This window comes from Taudactylus pleione, unplaced genomic scaffold (assembly GCF_031769625.1).
Source record: "Taudactylus pleione unplaced genomic scaffold, aTauple2 ptg000138l, whole genome shotgun sequence".
Taxonomy (NCBI): Eukaryota; Metazoa; Chordata; class Amphibia; order Anura; family Myobatrachidae; genus Taudactylus; species Taudactylus pleione.
Window position 1 is genome coordinate 12,652,430 of NW_028284540.1, and position 20,999 is coordinate 12,673,428.

The 20,999-nt window shown below is 44.8% G+C and overlaps 1 protein-coding gene across 1 annotated transcript in view; it reads right to left on the minus strand.

Annotated features, from left to right (window-relative positions):
• Positions 1-20,999, minus strand: part of GLI2 (GLI family zinc finger 2) — a 240,405-nt gene that overhangs the window by 14,962 nt on the left and 204,444 nt on the right. Inside the window, exons 6-9 of the mRNA XM_088473666.1 lie at positions 8,920-9,121; positions 8,464-8,671; positions 5,034-5,147; positions 827-958 (exon numbers count right to left, since the gene is read on the minus strand). Coding sequence (XP_088329792.1) covers positions 827-958; positions 5,034-5,147; positions 8,464-8,671; positions 8,920-9,121 — 656 coding nt within the window. The remainder of the gene's footprint in view (positions 1-826; positions 959-5,033; positions 5,148-8,463; positions 8,672-8,919; positions 9,122-20,999) is intronic.

A 20,999-nucleotide genomic window follows, 5' to 3' on the forward strand; every position in this document is an offset into this window, starting at 1 on the left:
ACATAAACATATTTTAATATATAAAATTAAGACATTATTGGGAACTTTAATTTATCCTCATACATTGTTATTTATGTATTTACTTCCATTTTATAAATAAATACAACTGTATCTTAATGCTATTCATATTTACTGCAAATGTATTTATGTTTTTATTAATAATGCATTATACTTTTATGGTACAGTTAAAAAAACGTATAAATGACCTGTATATTTTGAGATGCCATATATATATACTGTTTATATATATATATATATATATTAGAGAGAAAATTGAAAATACATCCAAACAGACCTACTTTATTTTTTCACAAAATCTAGAAACACATTTAAATACAGTGGATATAGAACCAAATGTTACGTTTTTGGACAATTTCCAGTGGCAGCAGAGTAACATCATAACCAGCAAACTAAGAAGATGCAGCCCCATTATAAATGTGTTACTCCAACATAACTTTTGATTATAGCATTCTCCAATATAAATCAGTTTTATTTTGGAAGGGAAAACTTAAACAGTTATTTTCCAATATAAATCATCAATAAGCAGGTTCAACTGTGAGTTATTTAGAAACTTCATAGATAAAGCGCTCCCCCCCCCCATAATAACAAACAGTATGTGTTCCATCTCTCCGCAAACACAGAATGTATCCCTCTTATTTTGTCGGCATGCAGGGCAGTTTGTAAACAAACTTCTAAACATAACAAGCCCTCTGTGTTTAGGTGCCAATTCTTCTTAAAAGGTATCCTGGCAGGAGAGGGCCAGTAACAGCATATACAAATAACACGTGTGTGAATGCCTGAATTCATTTTCTCAGTGAGGCCTCACATGGACAAGTTGGTCTTGGGTGTCAAATTCCTTGGTGCAGCTGTCCCAGTGGCAGTCCGTTTCGTATACGACCTCCGGTTCCTGCTTACACTCCTCTCTATCAAGGTCTTCTTTTAGATCTGTCAAATGGTCCTGTAAGGTAGAAGGAAAGGCAGATTGGGGTGAGAGGCTGAGATGTAACAGTCAAATTGGGTTGACAGGAAAAGTTAAAACAAGTTGAAGTGCCGAAGAGAAGAAGAAACAGGACAAGGTGACAGGAGAAGAGGTAACAAACAGATTGAGGTCATGGGAAAAGAGGTAAAAGACAGGTCGTGGTCACAGGAAAAGTGGAAATAAACAGGATAAAGTGATAAGAGAAGAGGAAGCAGACAGGTTGAGGTTATAAGAAAAGAGGGAAAAGACAAAACGATAGGAGAAGAGGAAACAGACAGGTTGAGGAGAAAAGAGAAGATGAAACAGACAGATTGAAGTGAAAAGAGAAGGGGACACCAATCAGATAGCCAGGTTGAGATGATAGAAGAAGAGGAAACAGACAGGTTGAGGTGACAAGAGAAGAGGAAACATAAAGGTCGAAGTGATAGGAGAAGAGGAACCAGACAGATCACACTGACAGAAGAATAGGAAATAGACAGGTTGAGGTGATAAGAGAAGAGTAAACAGACAGGTTAAGGTGATAAGAGAAGAGGAAACAGAAATGTTGAAGTGATAAGAGAAGCGGAAACAGACAGATTGAAGTGATAAAAGAAAAGGAAACAGACAGGTCGAGGTGACAGGAGAGGAGGAAACAGAAAGGTTGAGGGTTGTAGTAGAAGAGGAAACAGACAGGTCACGCTGACAGAAGAATAAGAAACAGACAGGTTAAGGTGATAAGAAAAGAGGAAACAGAAATGTTGAGGTGATAAGAGAAGCGGAAACAGACAGGTCAAAGTGATAAAAGAAAAGGAAACAGACAGGTCGAAGTGACAGGAGAAGAGGAAACAGAAAGATTGAGGGTGGTAGTAGAAGAAGAGGAAACAGACAGGTTGTGTTGATAGAAGAAACAGTTCAAGCTGACAGAACAAGAGGCAATAGACAGGTCAAGGTGACAGAGGAGGAAAAAATTGAGTTACCAGGAGAAGAGGAAACAGAAAGGTCAAGGTGATAGGAGAAGAGGAAATAGAAAGATCGAGGTGATAGGAGAAGAGGAAACTGACAGATCAAGCTGACAGAAGAAGAGGAAATAGACAGGTTGAGGGTGGTAGGAGAAGAGAAAACAGACAGGTTGTGTTGATAGAAGAAGAAGAAATAGTTCAAGCTGACAGAATAAGAGGAAACAGACAAGTCAAGGTGACAGAAGAGAAAAAAAAGGTTGAGGTGCTGGGTGAAGAGGAAATTGAAAAGTTGAAACACCAGGAGAAGAGATAACAGAAAGGTTGAGGTGCCAGGAAAAGAGATAACAGAAAGGTTGAGGTGCCAGGAGAAGAGATAACAGAAAGGTTGAGGTGCCAGGAGAAGAGGAAACATAAAAGGGGAGGTGGTAGGAGAGGAGTAAACCTTTTGATTAGAAGATTAAGCTAGGTACACACCTATACAACTGTCGGGCCTTTCTCTCGATGTCAGGTGAATGGCTGTTGGATTGTATAGGTGTGTACACTGTTCCAATGCACGAGCATTAGCTGATAAACGGCTTAAAATGCTCTGCAGCGGTTGACCTTGGACACTCGCATCTCATGTACAGTTTAATATTCAGTCAATTCGATGGTGTAATACAGTATCAAGAGTGCATTCAATCGATCCTCTGGTTGTTCTTGCAATTATACACCTCCAGCAGCTCCGCCTCTGTATGCATTGCCTTGCTATGTAGTCTCGTCTTCATCACTACATGAATCAGCCATGTTGTTGATAATGGAATTGTATTGCCGGCGGCTGTATAGCCACCGGTTCAAATCCCGACAGTGGCTGGCCGAAGGCAGGAAATCCCGACAGCGGAGGTAAGTACAGCTAACCCTCCCCTCTCCCACCCCTAACCCTCCTTTAGGGGTGCCTAACCCTAACCTACCCCCAAAGTGCCTTACCCTAAGCTTCCCCCATTAGTGCCAAAACCTAAACCCCCTCCCCGCACCCTAAACCTAACCCTCCCGAGGGGGTGCCTAGCTCTAACCTCCCACCGGGGCTGCCTAACCCTAACCCCCCTTCCCATAGCCTAACCCTTCCCTACACGGTTAAGAGGACGGGCGCCCGCCCGCCAGTTACATAACTGCATCCCGTTGAAAATATTCCCCCTTTTTTCAACGCTGTATTTGTCATAAGCTAAAATTTATTATACATTAATTATTTGTCACTAAACTATGCTATGAAGCTATGTTTTTATATGTGACTACACTTTGTCCCCCTTTCCTCATATATGTAGTATGAAAAACAGCATACATGGAACAATATATATGATACAGTATATTGCAAATAATCCATTTGTTACTACCCTTATGGCATACTGCTATCAATCATGGCATCCTGCCCATTATGGGAAATCTGTTTACATCTGCCATGACTGTAGTCTGAAATGGGAGAGGGTGTACGCTGGTACAATAATTTTCTTTCAATATTTTGGATGGAGGGCGGTCGAACGTCGCACGTAAAATTGTATATGTGTGTACGCACGTAATTGGCACTATTGTCAGGACATCCGATAGGGAGTTAGAGTGATCAACGATCGCATCGAAAGCAAGCTTGATTGTAAAGGTGTGTACCCAGCTTAACTTTTCTACACGGTGTACAATTCTATAAAGTAGTTGCATCATGCAATGTAATTTGCTGTTCTATCTCTATAATAGATTAGATAGATAGATAGACAGACAGATAGATAATCTTGTAAAAGGCACAATAGTAAGACAATGCTTGCACAGGTTTTCGGATCCACTTTGCAGAACTTTGTTATAGGTTATCAGGATCGCAAACACAGCAACAGCAGGTTCATATCCAGGAGATTCAAAGAAAACCCTGCGATCACTAAACAAAGGTCACCAATCTAGTGATTGGCCAGCTAGTGTCAGTTGGCTTTCCCACAACACCCAATCCCATATTTATCCTCTTCCTCAAGCACTAAATAATCAACACAACAAGAAGCCAATTACCCCCATATCCTCCCCCTGTGTATATCTGCCCTATGTGCAGGGCTATGTGTCAGCCTTTAGTAATGGGTACTACACCCAGTGGCCGCCGAGGGGTGACACCAAAGTGCAGACTCCTCCTCAGTGACAGGAGCCAGGTGCTGCACTGTAGCATTACGTGGCGCACTCGGCTCCTCCTGACACACTAAGGGAGCCAGCACTGCACACATAGTGGTCCCCGGGGGAAGTCCGCACCTCCGGAACCCCTGGAGTGACAAATCAGGGGTTTTGCCCGAAAGTTCCGGCCCCCTACCTGCGAGGCCCACCCCCCTTTTGCCGGGGTGCGGCTCTGCTGTAGGTAGGGACACCACTGACTACACCAAACCATAACAGTATCAGTACCCACCTTGTTGAGTGACATTTCATCTAATAGATGATGTTTTGTTTTCTTGCTGCTAATACGTAGGTGATGACCAGCATTAACCAAGATGTACAAGCAGTGCTATTTTTCAGCAGGAACTCAGTTCCTGAACCTCTCATTAACTATGAAATAAGATCCTTGGAAAAAAGGATACAATAAGTTTTATTTCAAAGTCCCTTTTGAGTGCCTTCTTTTCTAAATACTATATATAATATATAATTGTTTTTCTATAGCTCCACCCACAGTTCCTGAATCTATTTTTTCAGAAAAATAGCCCTGTGTACAAGAAGGGCCGTAGAGAGCCGGCCCAGGCCCAGGGGGTGAAAAAAATAACCTTTTTGTAGCGCAGCAAAGCGTCACTACGCAGCGGAGTGGGGTGCGCAGGGAGCCCCTCAGCCTGGTACAAATCCGGGGGGGGGGGGGGTGCGATCAGCATGATCACTCCCCCCCATTGGCAGAAGAGACTGAGAAGTCCACCGCTGCAGCCCAGCACACAGAAGGGTGTGCTGGGCAGCTGACAGGCAGGAGGGAGGGAGGGAGGGAGGTGAGGACCTGGGCCCCCAACGGGAACCTCCAGCAAGCCTGTGACTGGGTGTAAAAGCATTGCAGAAATGTGTTTACTCTGCTATCTCAATACTCCAGTCCCTGATATTGAACGACACCTACTGAATATCAGTGTGAAGACAATAAATAAAGTTACCGGGGGGCTGGGGGAGTCACGGTTCTGGACCTCTTCCTCAATCTTCACTTTGCTTCGCTTGTTGATGACCTGATTGACGGTGCTGCTCACAGCTGACTCACTGTTCTGCTTATTCTGCAAATCATTAGAAAATACAGTTGATTGTAAGGACACTTCTCGCTATCGAGTATTAGCCACAGACAATCAGTATATTCAGCATAATTCCAGGCTATGAGCACGTGAGCAGGAAGTGGTGAAACATCTGATGATGGGACCCCTCAGATGTCCTGGGGTATATTTACTAAAGTGCTGGCTTTTAGAAGTGGAGATGTTGCCCATAGCAACCAATCAGATTCTAGTTATTATCTTCTAGATAAATGTTAAGTGGAACCTGATTGGTTGCTATGGGCAACATCTCCACCTCTAAAAACCCGCACTTTAGTAAATATGCCCTCTGGATGGGATGAAGGGGATAAATGTATTCCCAATCATCAAAAGTAAATTATAAGAAATTCTAGGTTAATATAAGAACAAGGTTTTCTCTGGCACTGGAAAGCTAATTTATAGCTTAGTCTGGGAAAGTGTGTCTGTGACACATATGTGAATGGTGGAATACAGGGGCATATCTATAATGGGTGCAGGGTGTGTGGTGCACACGGGCCCCTGGGTCCAAGGGGGGCCCACACCGCATACCCTGCACCCATATTTTCTAATAATCAACTCTTTGAAGTCCTGAGTCAGCTGTTGCAGCCCTGCATAAATCTCCATTTTCCCGATGACATGCGCATTGCGCAGTGGATTTAGGGCACGGACTAGTGTCAAGAGTCTACTGCTGCGGTCAGTCCGCGGTCTACCGCAGGGGAAAGAGAAGAGGGCTAAGGACAGGGAATGCACACGGGCCCCTGCCTCTCTTAATACACCCCTGGTGGAATAGCTCTTGCTCACCAACTATACACTGTCTGTTCAACACTAACCAACAAACACAGATGAATGTGTGGTGGAACCAATTCCTTTACTCGCCCATAAGGTTAGTTGTTATCAAACAGGAAATGCCCAACAACAATAGATATATAAAAAAAAAAAAAAAAGATATATTTGTAATAAAGTTAAAAAATACATAACCATAATTAGCTTTATATTCATTTTGTGTCAATAAAAGTGACAACAGATTTAGGGCCTGATTCAGACCCACTCGCGAGCGGCTGTACGCTCGCAAGTGGGTCGATGGTCTGCACTGAGCATGCGCACGACGGAGGGAGCTCCGTCGTGCGCATGCGCCAGACACGACGAGCGAAGGACTTTCCTTCGCTCGTTGTGTCCGATCAAAGGGGGCGTGCTGTCAATGTTGATTGACAGCACGCCCCCTTTGGTGGGCGTGCCGGGGGCGTGCCTCCCTGACGGGGGCGTTCCCACGGGAACGCCTCCCGTCAGAAGCCGGCCCACTGACATCACTAGTGATGTCAGTGGGAGTGATTTTGGCTCTGATAGAGCCAAAATCACTCCGGAGCTTGCGGTTGAAAACCTCAACCGCAGGCTCCGGCTCGCAATTTCGATGGTCGCGATGGTCACGACCATCGCGGCCATCAAAATGCACGCTCGTATAGCCTGTGGGTGGTGACCCACAGCTATACGAGCGTCCAGGAGGACGCTCCATGAAAATGGAGCCCGGCCCTCATGCAGAGCGTGCGCTCTGCTCAGAGCGTACGGCTCTGAATGAGGGCCTTAGACCTGTCTTTATTTCAAATAAATCATTTATTTTTCAAAATCAATTGTTGTTGGACATTTCCTCTTTAAATGAAGCTCACCTTAAGTGCACTGCTGATCGCAGATTCCCCATTATCTCACGCAGACCCTTGAATACCTCTGCCTGCTTGACAGTCAGAGGCATTTAAGGGGCTGTGCGGGGGCGAGTGGCATTCCCAGAAACAGGGCGTGTCCGCTCCGTCTTCCGGGAGTGGCCAGGCCAGGATCTGCGTTGATCAACACAGTGTCCTGAGCTCACAAGCCGGCCTGTCTGAGTAAGCTGAGGCGCCATTCACCATCGTGACCATCGACCACCGATGGTCGCGATGGTGATCCCAGCCTGCGACCTCCGTCGCAGTGCTGGGATTGCAAATGCAGTGGGGGTTTCATATACCTCCTGCTGCATTTGCATAATAACAAGGATCGCAACTGCAAAGCTGCCTGCGTACAGCTTTCCAATTGCAATCCTTGCTGTGTTGTTACATTCGGATATAACGATATCTCACGTTGTTGCGCGACAGACCGTGTAGTGTGTACGGCAATGTGATATATATTGTTACATCGTATCGCACTGTGGTTCAGGTGTGTACAGTACCTAACTTTACTTTTGCATAAAGGGATTGGTTTCACCACACATTCATCTATAGACTATTTATTGGTCAATATTTAACAGTCCTCAATTATAAAGCTCATCAAACTGGTAAGATATCTCTTCCACCATTCACATATGTGCCATAGACACAATTTCCCTATCCATTAGCAGATAAATTGAACGACTGAACAATATATATCGTTCAGTCGTTTAATTTATCTGCTAATGGATAGGCCCTGAACGATGACAGATGCGCACTCCCACGGCCGATAAATTGTGTCTTCCGTCTCTCCAACATGTTGGTCAATTATCGCTTATCGCTGCCAGATATTAGAAATATCTGCCAGTTTAAAAGCGGTGAACGACGAACGATAATTTTAATGAAAATTCATAGAGACAAAAACAACAAAATCCACTCACTGTATGATGTCATGCAATATCGTTCGTCGTTTGCAAAAATCTGTCATGTACATGACAGATATCTGTCACCGCAGCCCCAGGAAATTTCAAGGGATAATCTTTTGTCTTTCATCGTTAGAGAAAGATCTGCTAATGGATAGGCCCCTTAAGCTGTAAAGTACCCTTTCAGCACCGGAGAAAACCTTATATTATTCTCCCTAAGGGGTCAAGTGGGAAGGCCACTATTCCCTGGCTGCAGGTTTGGGTGTTTCTTTGGTGCTGTCCGTTGAAATTCTAGGTGTCATATTTAATAAACTGCAGTTTTTCAAAGCCACAGATTGTCTGCAGTTTTTTTTTCACAGCATTTAAACAAACAATTATATTAAATGCAAAGCCAAGAATGCTTTGTATTATTACTTTGAGTTTCTGTGGGCCGCCGTTAGGTGAATATACCCCTAAGCCGCCGTTAAGTGAATATACGCCTAAGACTCCTTTTAATAGAACATGTATTGACATTTTTTACCCTAATGTTCCTTACTGAAACTATTTATTTATATCTCTCAACATTCATCATAAGGATATATTTAAGTTCCTAAAGTCTTCTATATTGGACACCAGACAACTATACATATAGTATTGTAGATGCACTTTTTCACAGAGAAGTGCAGGAATGTTGACCTGTGGTTGGGTTCTCCCTGTGGGTAGGTGGGAACATACCTGGTTGGAATTGGATGCAGTGTTGGCGCTACTTGTTGGGGCAGAAGCTGGGTTGCTTGTGGACAAGGATGCCTGCTGACGTGATGTTAAAGTGGGAGATGGATGGATGAGAGGGCTGTGTCCGAATGTGGAGCTCAGGCTGCGCTGCTGATTCAGTAGTTGCTGATAAGCTACTGGGTTGATGGGATGGGGGAAGCTAAATGCTGGACTGAAGAAGACACAGATAGAATAAATCATATTTGTTATTATCACACATCTTAAATGAAACAGAGACTGCTATAAAACTATTTGTGGGTATGAGGTTAGTAACGGTGATGCGCCTTGCTATTTATATAACATATATCTGTGATAGAATATATTTGTAATATAATGTGTACTGTAGGTTTGGAAAGTCAGTATAAAAATATTCCCTGTACACACACAACACTTTAGAAACCTTATGGAAATATCATTCACCTGATAGCTCCGGCTGATAAATGGCCGTAGGAGCCACTGGCTGCGGAGCTGCTCCGGGAATTGTTAATATAAGCTACTAGTGAGTTGGGCGATGTGCGGATCATGGTCTGAAGGTCAATGCTGGCATCAGAGAGGGGGGAGATTGAAAGAGCTCTCTTCCGACTTAATCTCGGCGTGACACGTGGACTAGAGAACCGTGAAACTGCACATAAGAAAAAAAACATGTCAAATGTTATATATCATGGGACTATGAAAAGTCTACACAGTGATATGTTATAAAAAAGTAACTATTGCTTTGTGTAATATCCCAATGCTGAAGCTTAAACAACAGGACACTCTCATATTAACCTTGATAAGTGCAGACCATTATAAAAAATACAAATAATTATAGTAAATATGTTAAACATAATAAATATCACAGTGCAAAACGTAAAACGATATCAAACTACATACACCAAAACAAGATACAGTAGATAGTAAGCTGACACGCATAGGGCTCTAATAGAACAGAGGCCCTGATTCAGAGCCGGACGGTCTGACAGAGCACTCGCTCTGAATCAGGGCCGTCCCTCCTACTTTTTGGAGCGCTCGCATAGCTGTGGGTGACCACCCACAGCTATAGCGAGCGGCCAAAATGATGGTCGCGACAGTCAAGACCATCGCGACCATCGGGCTTGCGACGAGACCCTTGCGGTAGGGTCTCGCTGCCGCAAGCCCTGGAGTGCTTTTGGCTCTATCAGAGCCAAAAGCACTCCCACTGACATCACTAGTGATGTCAGTGGGGCCGACCCCAGACGGTAGGCGTTCCCATGGGAATGCCTCCGTCTGGGCAGCCACGCCCCCGGCACGCCCACCAAAGGGGGCATGCTGTCAATCACCATCGACAGCGCGCCCCCTTTGGTGCGAGACCCATAACGACGGGTCTCGCACATGCGCACGACGGAGCCGCCTCCGTCGTGTGCATGCGCACTTGGGCAACATCGACCCGCTTACGAGCGCTCATCGCTCGCGAGCGGGTTTGAATCAGGCCCAGAGAACATATATAATTGTAATATTGACATTTATCCATAGTACCTAGAGATAAGTAGTTTCCATAATGGGTTCAATACAGAAGGCAGGCATTTCTCAGAGCTTGGAAAGAAACAAAGTACCAATCAATTAGCTTCTGTCATTTTACAGGCTGTGTTTGAAAAATGACAGTTAGGAGCTGATTGGTTGGTACTTTATCTCTCTCCAAGCTTTCTTTATCTGATCAAATCTCTGACTATGGGGCCTATTTATCAAGTTAATTTTTCATAATTTATGCCTATAGAGGCATATTCACAGTTGAGAGATCTTACTATCCCTCTCCCACAGCCTCTAGCCGGCTCCCGAAACTGACACTGGGGCTGAATCAGCATTGAACGCAAATGCCCGATAAGCGGGAATCTGCGCATGCGCAGGACCCATTCTGCGAGTGTGCAGAATGGGTCCTGTGTAATCCCACACAACCCCTTTGATGCCTCTGCCTGATTGACAGGCAGAGGCATTTAAGGGGCGGTGCGGGGGTAGCCGGCATTCCCGAAAACAGGGACTTGTACGCCCCATTTTCTGGGAGTGACAACGCCAGGGACTGCGTCGACGTTGGCTTACTCAGCTGGCCAGCGGCCCGGCACGGTCCACCATTGCAACCATCGCTCACCGATGGTTGCAATGGTGATCCCAGTCTGCAATCTCGGTCGCAGTGCTGGGATCACAAATGCAACAGGAGGTATCATATACCTCCTGCACTATTTGCATATTAGCAAGGACGGAATTGCAAATGGCTGCATGCAGCTTTGCAATTCCATCCAATGCTGAATCATCCCCACTGTGTGCATGCTCTGTGTCAGATTTCCCCGGAGGAGTCAAATGGAAAAGACTAATCCAATATGCCAGAGATGTAACTTGAAGGGACAGCAGTTATTGCTACCACGGTCCCTGAGAGTTACAGTTAGTACATAGCCGGGCATTTTTTAAAAAAATTTCAAAAAGTCTCTTGCGAGACAGACCATTAATAATTGCAGCAGTGCCGCAATTATTAATACAAAAGCCTCTATGAAAGGATTAGTTCTATCCAGCTACTGATTGCATACATTAATAGTACTTGGTATCTACACACAGAAGAGGGAGTGGCTACATTTTGCGGCCAGAATCTATATTTAATCAATCAATTCACAGGGAACTAGTGTTCCCGCAGGCGCAGAGGTTCCAATCCTTGGCCCTCATTTATCAATGATATTAAACACCAGTGAAATTTTTCATATCTCTGTGATACAATATCCGGCGAGGTCCCGTGAAGTCCTCGGCGAGGACCTCTGCTGGGCTGCTGGTCCGTCTGCAAATGTGCATTACACGGGGACCCAGCAGTACCTGGAAGGCTTCGCTGAAGCCGGAAAGGCACCTCTGGGTCTCCATTGCCAGTAATGGTGCCCGCAATGTTTTGCCATCTAAAGATGGCGAGAGCAATGTTTGACAAACAGTGGTAATCTTAGATTACCGCTATTTGTTAAATCCAGAAACCTGGCATAACCCCTTTAGTGAATGCTAGACGGGTTGTGCATCGTTGATACATGGGGGGCCTTGTGTGTTCCTGCACGAATTCCACTCCCTGTGTGTTTCTGCACAGATTCCGCTCCTTGTGTGTTCCCGCAGAGGTTCCAATCCCTGTGTGCTCCTGCACAGATTCTGATCCCTGTGTGACTGTCTACCAATGCAGACTCCACTCCCTGGGGGGCTATTTCAAAAATTATATATAGAGAGAAGTTGCTTATAGCAATTAATCAGCTTCTAACTAGATTGTGTTAAATAAATTATAGGTAGAGGCTGATTGGTAGCTATTGGCAACTTCTCCACTTTATTTCTCTCTAAGGTTTGATACATCTTCCCCATCTGTTCCTGCACAAACTCTGCTCCCCATGTGTTCCTGCTCAGACTCAGCTCCCCGTATCTTCCTGTGCATACTCCGCATCCGCTCCCCGTGTGTTCCCGTGCAGACTCAGTTCCCCCGTTTGTTCCTGCTCTGCGGCTAGATCTCCTTCAGCTGCAGGACCCTGACATGATAAGTCACTATCCTCATGGACATAGAGTGGGAATAGTAACCTGTGGCGAGCAGTGGCGTAACTAGGATCTTTGGCGCCTAGGGAAAGATGAAAAATGGTGACCGCCCCCAACTGTGTATATGCGCCGAAGGCGCGTGCATCAAAAAATGTCAACATAACACGCCACCATTTCTCGTCACTCTGGGAACATTCCTTTCAATTCCATATGCACCTTAATGTCCCCAGTAGTAGTGCCCCTTATGAAGTGCCCCTAGTAGTAATGCACGTTATGCAATGCCCCTAGTAGTAGTGCCCCTTATGCAATGCCCCTAGTAGTAGTGCCCCTTATGCAATGCCCTTAGTAATAGTGCCCCTTAAGCAATGCTCCTAGTAGTAGTGCCCCTTATGCAATGCCCTCTGTAGTAGTGCCCTTTATGCAGTGCCCCCAGTAGTCATGCCCCTTATGCAATGCCCACTGTAGTAGTGCCCCTTATGCAATGCCCCCTGTAGTAGTGCTCATTATGCAGTGCCCCAGTAGTAGTGCCCATTATGCAGTGCCCCCTGTAGTAGTGCCCCTTATGCAATGTTCCCTGTAGTAGTGTCCCTTATGCAATGACCCCAGTAGTAGTGCCCTTTATGCAGTGCCTCCAGTGGTAGTGCCCCTTGTGCAATGACCCCAGTAGTAGTGACCCTTACACAGTGCCCCCAGTAGTAGTGCCCCTTGCACAAAACACTATACTTACCTGAATCCCCACTCCTGCGCCCGCCATCCTACTGCTCCTCCCCCACAGCACTATGGGAGAGAGTCATGATGTCTCTCCCTTCACTCACTGCGTGAGCCAGAAGGTGGAGCTCAGGAGTGAGCTCCAGCCACCGACTGCCACTGCAGGGAAGGAGCTGCCAGTCGCTCGCTGGTAACAAAATCTCAGCGAGCGAAGAGCAAATAGAGTAGGCCTCTCCAACATGGCGCTGGCCCTGGGTGCAGCAGCCAATAAGAATCTGCTTGACTCTATTGGCTGCTGCTGGCTGCTCCCGGACGTCCACATTGATCGATTGGTTGCGTGTCCGCGGTCGACCAGTTGATTGCGATCTACATTTTGTACACTATTCCGGACCACACTGACCTGGGCGGCGGCCGGCGATGCTCAACCTCCCCTGGTTATGTTTCGCTCGCCACGGTGCCCGAAGCGTGGGGAGTGTAGTGAGGCCACAAAGGTACAAATTTCTACAATTGGTGGCCAGATACTACAGCTGAGACAGATAAACAGCGCTGTCAGGGCATGGAACCGCACTTCTGCCCTCACTCAACGTCACCTCTGGGTCCCTTAGATGAAGGGGAAATAGGATCAACCCTCCACTCCCCGTGTTGTCCCGCACAGACGCAGTTCCTCAAGTGTTCCCGCACAGACTCTGCTCCCCATGTGTTCCCACACATACTTTGCTGGTGTGTTCCTGTGCAGACTCCATTCCCAGTATATTTCCAGATGTATATTTACTGATAATCTGCAGCTTGTACATTGTACTGGGCAGCGTACTATTAAACGCTGATTAGGATAGAAAGTGGATAAAGCCCACTTACATGTTTAAATCCAAGCCACAAAGTTGCCTCAATAAACAGTCTGCCACAATGAATAGAAGCTGGGCTGTAATTACTCTCCCCAGCTCTGTTACTGTGTGTAATGAACACAGAATTCGCTGCCATGGCTATAATTATCCCATGTGGGATGAAAAATGACACAAGATTTGGAGGCAAAGTATTTCAATGTGTTTTGCTTGCATTTCTCCCAAGTCTTTGCTCCATTAGCTGGCGAAAGCAGGACAGCGCTGGCAGCCATATTTATCTCTGTTAGCCACCCACCTCTGGGGAGACCTGTTTATTAATGTGCCACTTCCCTTGATAAATTATGAAACACAAAGAAAAACTTTGTACTCATTTTTCTCTCCTTGCTTGCAGTGATTTATATCGGAGACGTGTAATCAGCTATTGGCCCCATTAATTTGTTAAGGCAGCATGTAGTCTGTGGCGTGACTGCACCTTCCTGATCTCACCACTAGAGGCAGTGTGTAAGGGTACACATAGGTGCCTAGGAGATACTTAGCAAGGAACGATCTTGCTGTCATTGGTTCCTAGAAAACGGCTGAGCTGCATTTTCATTCATGTTGGTTTAACTAACAATAAATACACTGTAAAAGGGAAAAAAATATCAAGATGTGCAAATATATTTAGTTTTTTTATGTTTAGATCCTCTAGGTGGCGCTGTTGTTCTTGTGGTTTTTGAAAATGGTTTGGGGCTCATGTTAAGTTGAACATACAGTACATGCATATTTGGCTTTTTGTAGCATGAAAATTTAGTTTTTTAAACTCTGCATGCTAACCAAACATTCTTACACATCCTTTTCCATGCAGACTGAGATGCATTTTGCGCATATGACTCCTTGCACTAAGGGGGATGGGATGGGTGTAAGTGTGGCCAAAGTACAGTAAAGAAAAAGTCATGCAAAATGCATACCATGAAGACCACAAGAAAAAAATCACGTGTGCCTGTGAAGAGGTGAATCATGTGAGGTTGTGCAAAAGAAGAATTGATGATGATGATTGCCTGCCCCTTCTGAATGACTGTTTTATGGCTACTGCAAACTATTCCCATTTTTAAACTGATAGATGCAATCTGTCCTTAGCAATAAAGCATATTTCTTATTTCAACTTAATTAATACTTTAAATTCATCTTTGCATCATGTTCTATTTTCCTTTTACATGGTAAATGTGAGTTTATTAGTTATTAGCACCTTTATTCCTGAGCCTACTACTGTTATATCGAGGACTAAACCATGCACACCTACTGCTGTTATTTCCAGGACTAAACATACACACCTACTGCTGTTATCTCCAGGACTAAACCATGCACACCTACTACTGTTATCTCCAGGACTAAACCATGCACACCTACTACTGTTATCTCCAGGACTAACCCATGCACACCTACTACTGTTATCTCCAGGACTAAACCATACACACCTACTACTGTTATCTCCAGGACTAAACCATACACACCTAATGCTGTTATCTCCAGGACTAAACCATACACACCTACTACTGTTATCTCCAGGACTAAACCATACACACCTACTGCTGTTATCTCCAGGACTAAACCATGCACACCTACTGCTGTTATCTCCAGGACTAAACCATACACACCTACTACTGTTATCTCCAGGACTAAACCATACACACTTAATGCTGTTATCTCCAGGACTAAACCATGCACACCTACTGCTGTTATCTCCAGGACTAAACCATGCACACCTACTACTGTTATCTCCAGGACTAAACCATACACACCTAATGCTGTTATCTCCAGGACTAAACCATGCACACCTACTGCTGTTATCTCCAGGACTAAACCATACACACCTACTACTGTTATCTCCAGGACTAAACCATACACACCTAATGCTGTTATCTCCAGGACTAAACCATGCACACCTACTACTGTTATCTCCAGGACTAAACCATGCACACCTAATGCTGTTATCTCCAGGACTAAACCATGCACACCTACTGCTGTTATCTCCAGGACTAAACCATGCACACCTACTGCTGTAATCTCCAGGACTAAACCATGCACACCTACTGCTGTTATATCCAGGACTAAACCATGCACACCTACTGCTGTTATCTCCAGGACTAAACCATACACACCTACTACTGTTATCTCCAGGACTAAACATACACACCTACTGCTGTTATCTCCAGGACTAAACCATGCACACCTATTACTGTTATCTCCAGGACTAACCCATGCACACCTAATGCTGTTATCTCCAGGACTAAACCATGCACACCTACTACTATCTCCAGGACTAAACCATGCACACCTACTGCTGTTATCTCCAGGACTAAACCATGCACACCTACTGCTGTTATCTCCAGGACTAAACCATGCACACCTACTGCTGTTATCTCCAGGACTAAACCATGCACACCTACTACTATCTCTAGGACTAAACCATGCACACCTACTGCTGTTATCTCCAGGACTATACCATGCACACCTACTACTGTTATCTCCAGGACTAAACCATACACACCTACTACTGTTATCTCCAGGACTAAACCATACACACCTAATGCTGTTATCTCCAGGACTAAACCATGCACACCTACTACTGTTATCTCCAGGACTAAACCATGCACACCTAATGCTGTTATCTCCAGGACTAAACCATGCACACCTACTGCTGTTATCTCCAGGACTAAACCATGCACACCTACTGCTGTTATCTCCAGGACTAAACCATACATACCTACTACTGTTATCTCCAGGACTAAACCATACACACCTACTACTGTTATCTCCAGGACTAAACATACACACCTACTGCTGTTATCTCCAGGACTAAACCATGCACACCTACTGCTGTTATCTCCAGGACTAAACCATGCACACCTACTGCTGTTATATCCAGGACTAAACCATGCACACCTACTGCTGTTATCTCCAGGACTAAACCATACACACCTACTACTGTTATCTCCAGGACTAAACATACACACCTACTGCTGTTATCTCCAGGACTAAACCATGCACACCTACTACTGTTATCTCCAGGACTAAACCATACACACCTACTACTGTTATCTCCAGGACTAAACCATACATACCTACTACTGTTATCTCCAGGACTAAACCATGCACACCTACTACTGTTATCTCCAGGACTAACCCATGCACACCTAATGCTGTTATCTCCAGGACTAAACCATGCACACCTACTACTATCTCCAGGACTAAACCATGCACACCTACTGCTGTTATCTCCAGGACTAAACCATGCACACCTACTGCTGTTATCTCCAGGAATAAACCATGCACACCTACTGCTGTTATCTCCAGGACTAAACCATGCACACCTACTGCTGTTATCTCCAGGACTATACCATGCACACCTACTACTGTTATCTCCAGGACTAAACCATACACACCTACTGCTGTTATCTCCAGGACTAAACCATACACACCTACTGCTGTTATCTCCAGGACTAAACCATACATACCTACTACTGTTATCTCCAGGACTAAACCATGCACACCTACTGCTGTTATCTCCAGGACTAAACCATACATACCTACTACTGTTATCTCCAGGACTAAACCATGCACACCTACTACTGTTATCTCCAGGACTAACCCACGCACACCTAATGCTGTTATCTCCAGGACTAAACCATGCACACCTACTACTATCTCCAGGACTAAACCATGCACACCTACTGCTGTTATCTCCAGGACTATACCATGCACACCTACTACTGTTATCTCCAGGACTAAACCATGCACACCTACTACTGTTATCTCCAGGACTAAACCATGCACACCTACTGCTGTTATCTCCAGGACTAAACCATGCACACCTACTGCTGTTATCTCCAGGACTAAACCATGCACACCTACTGCTGTTATCTCCAGGACTAAACCATGCACACCTACTGCTGTTATCGCAACAAGTAAACCAGGTGCATATATATAGTTCTCTCAAGGAGTAAACCTGTGCACAGACTCCCCATACTGAGCTGCATGGTGGTTATCAGGGGGAGATGCAGGTGTGGATCCAAAACACTTGACGAGGAAATATCCATTGTGGTAAATTAAAGTTTATAAAAGGAGAGTTGCATACATTTCCACGGTTTACCCCAATATTTAAAACGGCCTAACACTTTTCCCTGATAAAAGCAGATTTTTGAGAGGCATTCAGAAAGGTACTTTTCCTTTCATCAGACTTGGTAATACCAACTATTTGGAGAGACTCACTCTGTTCTGGAGTTAGTATATAATCCCGGTTCCCCCTTAATATTTATTTATTAATTGCATGACTTTAGACCTATATTTTTATTTTTATACATGTTACCATATTTTATAGGTAATAAATGTATATTCTTTGTGTGTTCCTATTTGGAACTCATACAGGTTTTTTTAAGGATGCATCAATAAATAATCTATATTAATATAATAAGAATGTTGTGTCTATCAGTATGTTCCAAGTTGGCGCAAAAACTACTGAACCGATTTTCATGAAAACTGCATAATTTTTTAGTGGAAACTCCTAGAAATAATCAGCACTTTGTTTCATCTCAATCCATTAAGTTAAAGCTGGGCAATATCAAAAACAAAATGTATTGACATCATCAAGGCAATAGATAGGTGTGGCACCATGCGCATGGGTGGAAAGAGGTGGGGGAGAGGTGCTTTGGCCCACGTGTTATGATGCTCCTCAATAATTTGTATAAGACCCCTAGAATAACACTAGGAAGGGCTTCTGCCTATAACAACCGCCTGGTGTTCCCTTAGAGTTGGGTACACTCACCGGTACTTTGGATGCCATAGGTCTTAACCTTCCGGACTAAAAGGCTTATACAATTATCAGAAGATCGCAGGAAATGCTGGAAAGTGAGGCTACAGAAAAATAACTGAGGCAGGACTGACCTCAATAGCAAGCCAGGGAAGTGGGGCCACAAAAGATAAATCACAGGGCTAGACAGAGGCAACCTGTTAATCGTATATAAGCAAACACGTTCGCTGAGCAGGGCTAATTGTGGAGTAGCCTGCAGGTGGTAAATGCAGCAGGGATGAGCAGAGTTAACATTGCTCAGAGCCTGAACAGCAATAATAAGTAGCCACGGAAACAAGGCTATAATCAAAATAAGCATATGCTAGAAATACCAGGAGCGTTATGCACTGAGATGCAGATAGTCAAAATATTCCAGGACACAGAGTGACAGGAACAGGACCAGCTAGACACACCGAAGTATAAACTATCACTGGCATGGCACAGTGGAGCTGACTGCCTTTTAACTGAAGCCTGTACCAATAAATTGCAGGCAGAGGAATCAGCCCCTAAATTGACAGAATTAATAGCAGCTGCGATGCAGCACATAGTCAGCATCCCGGCTGCTAGCCTCTGCTGGGAACAGCATTCCCCGCGGTTGCCTGGCATCCTGGTTGCCTAGCAACCTGCGGGATCAGGCACCAGTGCAGCCGGGGAGAAACGGCATCCCAGCCACCATGCAACGGCCGGGATCCGCGTCAGTAATGAACCGCCACAAAGGCTCATAACACCACATTCACTTGAATAGGATAGACAACATAGCAGTCTGTGCACAGGGCAAACAGTGACACTGGTGTGAGCGGTGGGTGAAGGTGCTACTGCCACCAGTCTGTATAGCACTACTGGTCACGTGGGCCACTTCCACAACAGGGCCCCTATGCAAAGCAATACAACTAGAACACCTCAAATAAAAAAAATGACTTCAAAGTGGATGAAGCCGCAGGCAACATCTAGTTGTGAATATTTTTACTATATAATTTTCATTGTTCAATATTGTTTGGGTTATTGCACCAGATTCATCAGTACACTGTATTTATCCTCCATGGTTCTACTTATCTTCCTGTCCCGTAGAGACTAGCAGCATTGTAGTACAGATGTCTCCTCATACACCTAGCCTCAATACGCCATGCGGCATACTCAGTGCACCACCCAGGGTTCACCCCCACTCTTTTTTCTTCTTTTTCTTTTAATCAATATGTCACATTTTCACTACCGTTGTCAATCTACATATTACACCTTTGCTCTGCGTTCACAAACCAAACCACACTACTCTTTCCTCCCCAGATATTCACGCTTCTCTCCATTTCTTACTCCTATTTTCATCCTCCCACTCTGTTTACCTCTACTGCTTTTTACTGCCTCATCATGACTCACCTTTTACCTCTTTTCTCTCACCTCTCACCCCTTCTTCTCTGACCCAGCAGAATTAACCCTTCTTATTCCCTTCACCTCAAATCCAACCCTCCCCATTACTAATGTGAACCCCCCCTAACCTCATTCACACCCCCTCCCCCCATGCTTGCTATGAAATTCCAGGTCTGTCTGTAACAAAGTGACCCTAATCCAAGACCTTTTCATCTCTAACTTGCTCAATCTTCTTGCTCTCGTGCCTAACCCTAAGTCCCCCCCCGGGAGCCCTAAACCTAACCCTCCCCCCTCCCGCGCGGCTGTCCGCTCGCGGCGCCCGGCATCGGTGAAATGAGCGGCGTCTACATCTACACGCCGGTCATTTCACCCTCGCCGGGATATGACAGTCGGGAAGCCGGCTCTCGGTATAATGTCAGCCGGCTTCCCGATTGCATCCCCTTCTATAGACTACAAGCAAAGTCCGGAGCCAAAAGTTTATTTATTGTGATATAATAAATCCAGGAACATTTCACCCCTTTCTAAGGTCCCATGTTCTGTCTCCTGGCAAGAAATACATGCTTGGACAGGTAGAGAACACCTAATTACGGATTGTAGACTCTGACAGACTGCAAGGCTGACTTCAGAACAAAATCTCTCTTTGGAGGAGGAAGTGGGTTAATAAAAGTAAAACATTTTACATATATCATCAGAACTCACATTTTCCATCTGCAGATCTGGTGTTTTAGTGCTGTAATTCTCTGGCTGTTACGTTATTGTAAATAATAATTGATATGACAATTAAAGTAAACTGTGGCCTATCCTCTCATTGGCAAGAAATCATCCCAGGCATGTGACAAGCGTGAGAGGTATCCAAAAAATTATAAGGTCATGTGAGGCCTCCAGGAATCCTCCCTGATGTAAGGAGACACAGGAGAACAGCAAAGAAGCCATCGCTCTCAGTAAAATTGCAGACTATGCGAAGCTGAGTATGCACAGAGATCTGATTTCAGGGCTGGTGCAAATTTGTGTGATAGCGATGACGGTACTTTCACAGGCCATCTCTGAGTATGGACAAAATTCTACATCTATTTCTAAGCATGCATGCAGCAGCATTGCAAGTAAAGGCCCCCATACATCAGCAATCGATTGTGGCAATTCTGCAATTTGCAATTAATTGTGTATAAAGATCTGCAATGTATGGGCTTCACAGATCGCAGATTGCAACCAAAAAGTGATTGGAATTGTTAAATCAGATTGTCCAACATGTTAGATTTCACAGATGGATTGGG